This window comes from Charadrius vociferus, unplaced genomic scaffold (assembly GCF_000708025.1).
Source record: "Charadrius vociferus isolate BGI_N301 unplaced genomic scaffold, ASM70802v2 scaffold418, whole genome shotgun sequence".
Taxonomy (NCBI): domain Eukaryota; kingdom Metazoa; phylum Chordata; class Aves; order Charadriiformes; family Charadriidae; genus Charadrius; species Charadrius vociferus.
In genome coordinates this window covers 343,705-350,024 of record NW_009649614.1, presented here as the reverse complement: position 1 = coordinate 350,024, position 6,320 = coordinate 343,705, and the positions used below count along the sequence as shown (strand labels likewise).

The window sequence follows — 6,320 nt, the reverse complement described above, 5'->3', positions numbered from 1 at the left end:
TGCTGCAACAGCTTTCCTTCTGTAACTGTTTCTCTCCAGCCTCAGGACACCTAAAAACCTACTTGCTTGCTGTTAAGAGTGGTTAACACATACACTGACATTTTTTTATACTGTACAGAGTTACAAGTATGGGTATGCTAGTGGCAGCACAGAGAAAACTTTCCTCAAAAGGCAAAGCCAGTATCAAAGATTAAAAAGTACAAAAAGAAAACTGCCAGTCTCCCTGTGACTGACAAAAAGAGGTCTAACGCTTATACAGTTATATCTCAATGAAGTACTTTCCACTTTAACATCTTAGACGTGTCTGCAAACTTTTGTGACTATGCAATAAGCAAGACCATCAAAATATTAAGACAAAATTGCACAATGACATTTCAATACAAAGGCAGTAGGTAAAAATTTGAACACAGATGTGAAATTCAAGTTGTACACAGTTTTAAGATGAATCTACAATTAAATAGAACTGGAGAATAACAGCTATTAGGTGACTCAGGTACAGTCAAACATGAAAATAGATTTTACTGACAACAGCGTACAAAAGAAATCAAATTTTTAACGCCCTGGAGATGAGGAAACCAGACTAGTCATATATTCATCTGACAACATTAGAGGGTATTACTGGAAGAACAGTCAGTAAATCTACTGACTTCTATACGTTCACATTCTAATCCATTCATTTAAAAAGCCCTTTGCTTCACCCACCTAAACAATCACAGAAGTTTTTTTGAGTTCTTAAGGAATCTGATAAAAGGCTAGGGCGCGTACAGTGTTTTTCAACCCAGTAACAATGCTCCCTTTCTAAAATGAATTGATGTCCTTTTTTTTTTTTTTTGCTTGATAGGTAGACGATGGAAACGAACCAAACAAAAAAGCACAAATGAACAAAAGCCTCCGAGCTAAATTCATGCTCTAGGAATCCTTAAGCTCTCCATAGATAAATAGAAGGCACTAGTTAATAACCTCACCCTTGGTTACTACACAATTCAGTTAATAGTGCTACTCAGTCAGCCTTCAAGTTCCACATGTCTCATTACCAGATATTTAAAAAGACTGAAGATGGATAAAAGTGGTTAAATAGAAACATACCTAATGTAATGACTGTTCTTGTAAGAAATACTGTTGTAAACATTCCACTATTCTGCTGTTTAAATAGCTGAAATTTGGAAAAATTCAGATCATAATTGATTCACAGAGGAAAACACTTGATGTGGCACAGAGCACCTCAAGTCTGAATTCACAACACATAGTGTGGCAAGAAGGATGGGCAATGGTCGTTCATTCTGTTTTCTGCAAACAGCACCCATAAACATTTTCTACATTTCTCTAACGAATTCTCCTGAGCTTTAGAATCTGATGATGTTTCTCGTCTCCTGTGTTCTTTGATACACTTATTACATATTATAGTACAAAAGAATATATTATATCCAAAGCTTATTCTCATTTGTGAAATAATATGGATAAATTAAATTAGGAACTGCCAGTCATCCACAACAGAACACAGGAATGGATTTGGGTCACAGAATAATGAATATAAAACATTGCCTGAAATTTCAGACAGTTGCCATACAGCTTTCCAATTAAGTGATCCTTTAAAAAAACAAAAAAAAAACCAAAAAAAAAACCAACAAACCAACAACAAACCCCAAAGACTGCTATACCTGTAAAGTACTTTACAGCAATTCAGAAAGATATTTTTATGCTACATTTCAGCATGTTTGTCAGAACATGAAAAAATGGCATAATAAAAACAAACATTATTTGAAACATTACTGAAAAATGTCAGCAACAGACCACAGGAATCTGAGGGCAAAAATCAAGCCATATTTTTATAGCTTCAGAGCTGAAATCTTTGATAATTATTCCACAGTTCACCCAGAAGTCATCAACTATTCTCAAGTAAAGAGGACAACCCCGGCAGAAACAAGAGTCACAAAAGTGTGTAAGCAAGAGAACCAAAATGTCCTGGACTGCAATCAATACGTTGTTTTTAATGAAAGAATACCAGGCTAAACAAGCTACTTTTTTCTAAGTCCATTGATTCAAATACATCTGGCTGTCTCAACTGAGATACGTTGTCTTTCAGATTTTTGTAACCCATACTTTATGAAAAGTGCTTTTTAAAATGGCCTTAAACAAAGTCCTATAATGTAGCCATTCCACACACTCACACAAAAATAGGCTGTTGGAGATTCCTATAAATAATCTGAGGAATGACTGCCTGATTTGCTGAGACAAATTGGCACAGACAAGATGGGTATGTTGTTCCTAAAGGCTGCATTCGAGTATCTGACCTTAATACCACTAAAATCCCACAACAAACCCCAACATACATGCAAAGGATATAATGCCATGTAAATGACAGAATCCCTGATCACAGAAGGACAGCTTGCAAATAACTGTTAAACTCTGTTTTTTTAAGCTGGATCAAAAGTTTTCCTTTCTATTGAAACAAGTATGCATCAAATTAAACCAGCAGCTGCTGCAAAAGGACTAAGAAAAACAAGGGACATTCTCCACTCCAACAAAACATGAAGACACAATGATACAGAGACTTTCATTGATGGACTCACAGGACAACCTGAGTTTCTTCCTTAGAAGAAGGTTCCTCTAGGAATCGAGTAAGACACTGCAGAAATGCTTCATTTTCACTATCAGACACTATTATTATGGCTTCCATTTCTGCAGCTCTGCAAATTTATGAGTAAGTAACCCAATTCCTTGGTAACTCATCTGTTATGCAGAAACTAATCCAAACAAAGATGTCTGTGGCTCTTGAGCAGTTTCAGTCTAACACAATATCCCAATCTCATGCTCGCTTTGAGGATTTCTTTTCTTTTTTTATTCCTAGTTTCTTTGTGCAAGTTTAAAAAGCAAGGGAGAGTATACCTTGTTCTGCCAATTTAACCCTTCTCCGATGACGTAAAATGAGAACACAAAACACGTGTGACTTTCACAACTCTGAAAGTGAGAGGAAAAGCATTTATAGCAGTTTAAGATCTTCCATTCAGTGAAATGTCTTCTCTGTTTGCATCTGCTTCACGGCAGAGTTCTGTGTCTACTTATCCGAATGTCGTCACAAGGAAGATTAAACACAACGCTTCTGCTCTGTTATCTAACTGCTGATGTCCTGCCAGCTGTGCTTATCTCCATCAGGAAGCCGCTGACACTACTAAGAAGCAGTGCAGAGTCATAAACACAGTGTTTATTTGTACTGGGCAATTTCAATCCTCATCCCACAAGTGTCTTTACTCATGCAAACAGTTCCCAACAGTGACCCTCTGTGTAAAGCTCCTCACATACTTAAGTGCTTACTTGAGTGAAAATCCACTCAAAAAAAAAAAAAAAAAGTAAATTAAAACCACAATTAAACCAGTATTTCTGTTTAAATAAATGGAAAGTCCATGTTCTCAGGCAATTGCAAGAATAATGTCTGGTCAGAAAAAATGGACAAACCCAAGAAGTTCCTCTAAGGTAAAAACGTAATTAAAAAAGCAGTTTTACCCACTGAAAACTGAAATAATGTAGTTCTGTTAACAAGACTTGACAAAAATTATAAAAAGCAACAGAGATTTACAGAGCTAAAATGCCTCCTCGACTGCCACCTCTCATTTCTGACTCCTCTTCGGACATCCTCCTCCATTGATGAGATCACACTTCTAGGCTTTTCATGACAGAAATACCCTGAATCCCAACAGGCGTACATCTTCCATTTCATTGACAGTTTATTCTGTAGTTCAGGACTGGAGCCTGCTCTTGTACACAGAAGTGTGGCCGTAAAAGGACATCTGAGAGCAATTCTCTGTTCATGTCAGTTTTGGGACAGCTGTCCTCACACTTGCATTTGTTTCCAGTGGCACAGCAAAGAAGTTCACTAAGCATCATTGTTGGACTGAGGCACATGCTATGGGAATGGGACTGATTTCATAGAATCATAGAATGGTTTAGGTTGGAAGGGAACTTAAAGATCACTTAGTTCCAACCCCCCTGCCATGGGCAGGGACACCTCCCACTACACCAGGTTGCTCAAAGCCCCATCCAGCCTGGTCTTAAACAGCTCCAAGGATGGGGCAACCTTGGAGCTTATCTGGGCAACCTGCTCCAGTGTCTTACCACCCTCACAGTGAAATTTTTTTTCCTAATATCTAATCTAAATCTCCCCTCTTCCCATTTGAAGCCATTCCCCCTCGTCCTGTCACTAAACACCCTCATAAAAAATCCTTCCCCAGCTCTCCTGTAGGTCCCCCTACAAATCATTGATTTGATATCAACCCTTTGGAGCTGAACAGGGAGGATGACTGAGGGCACGAAGGTGGAAGGCAACCCGGCATGCCCAAATTTCTACTATCTTCTAGATTAATTTTTAAGTCCCACCCGAACAGCAACATTGGGAACAGAATCCTCATTCTGCAGCAACTGAAGGCAGCGAGGTGGAATGAGCTCAGCTCCAAGCTGGCAATGTTGGGCCAGCCCTAACCCTGACAACCTCCAACGCCCTGGGCAAATTTCTTATGGCTCTTTGGATTTATGGGTTCACCGAGATTACAAATGACAGCAACTACGCACGAGACGGATACACAGACAACCTCTTTGCCTTTTTTGCTCCATCTTTGAAAACAGCGATAGGAATATCCTTCTGTAGACATTTCAGAAAAACTAGACATTGCACGATGCCTTCAAAATATAAAGACCCATTAAAAACATGCCTGTTTAATTCCTCAACTATAATGCTATAAGGATTTCCTTCCTGCTTATAATCAGCACCCTCCAGTATTTTAAACTACTTGAAAATACAGTGGAATTCTATTACACAGCATTTAAGTGGAAAATTTTCACAATTGTAAGAAATGTCAGCTGTAATTTACTTTTTTGTTGCTGTTAAAGTTTCAAAATAAAAAAAAAACAACATAGTTTTTCTGATAAAAACCCAACTTGAAACTTGCAGATGTTATTTTAGAAGCAAAGTATTTATCACAGAATTTTCTTGTCTGTACAATGAGGAATTAATTGTATTTCTACAAACCTGAAAAAAAGGGAAAAAATCAGTGCTAATAATTTTTAATGACAAACACAAAAAATGTCATTGCAATAAAGCAGCTGGCATTTACTTAATTGCAAGAGTCCTCTTCTATACATTATTTTGTATTAATTACCTCTTGCAAATTATATACTTCGTTCTGTATAGTCAATTACCTAACCTTAATTTGTATCAACATTGCCTAATTCTAGAATGTAGGGGAGGATGGATTTTTTAATCTGTGTCTCTTAATACATTTTGTTATGTATAAACTCACTTCTTTCACTACACAATGTTATGCAATTACCTTTTGTAAAAAGGTTTTATCTGCATATGTCCAGATCTTTCTAAGCAACTCCATCACTCATTCAATCCAGCAGAAATAAATCAAAGGATGTGCTCTCCATAGCAAAGTTTTCATTATCTTTGTTTAACTGAAGGGAAAAAGTGGTACCCTACTACATTGTTGGAAATGCAGCCCCAATGCCATCCACTTACAAATGCCATCCAGGTAAAGCAGACTGACAAAACACAGGCTCAAGAAATGGGAAGAATGGAGGGATATATGGGAAAATCCTCTAGGGAGGAGAGTGACAACCCAACACAGTAATGCGTAAAGCAGAAACAACACCTTACGGAATGAAAGTGTACTGGGGGAAGAACTGTACTTGCTTTTATTTATCTACTGGCTTCCTGAATGAAACTCGTGAAAGATGCATCTCTTCCTGATAAGCCCCCTAATAAGACAAGCAACCAGAACACAGTTCCCTTAGTTGCAATGTTTTCACAACATAATTTCAGCACAGAGCTTCCCAGAGATGTATGCAGTAGAAATGCACAGTGATGCCAGAACACCAACTCACTCAAAACAAACAGAAGTAAAACTCCAGATTTGAATTACCATCCTATTTTTTGCTCTCATTTGAAGCAGGGAAGACTTTCAGGGGAAAAAAAATGTACATGAGTACATGAGTGAAAGCATTAGAGAACTAATGCCCATTTTATTCCATAGGGAATTTAGCAGCCAGTAGTGATAACCTTTGCCCACAAGAACGCTTGATGCCTGAGACACAAACTAGCCATACTCCTCTGGTTTTACAACTTATTTGCTAACCTGGAATGGGTCTTGAAGAACATAATTTTTACAAAGATATCAGTCTTTAAACTCAAATTTCTGAGCCCTTAATTATCAATTGAGCCCCAGGTGCTACATATTAATTAATAGAAGTAAATTAAGAAAAAAAATCCCACACACAAACCAACCTCTTCCTTCTGCTCCATTTGGGCAACAAATATACAAATACAT

At 37.6% G+C, this 6,320-nt stretch overlaps 1 protein-coding gene across 1 annotated transcript in view; it reads right to left on the bottom strand.

Annotated features, from left to right (window-relative positions):
- The window catches only part of FRMD3 (FERM domain containing 3), an 83,014-nt gene extending 77,281 nt beyond the window's left edge, over positions 1-5,733 (bottom strand). The window contains exon 1 of the mRNA XM_009890497.1: positions 5,719-5,733. Within this exon, the coding sequence (XP_009888799.1) occupies positions 5,719-5,733 (15 nt within the window). The remainder of the gene's footprint in view (positions 1-5,718) is intronic.
- Positions 5,734-6,320: the final 587 nt, after the last annotated feature.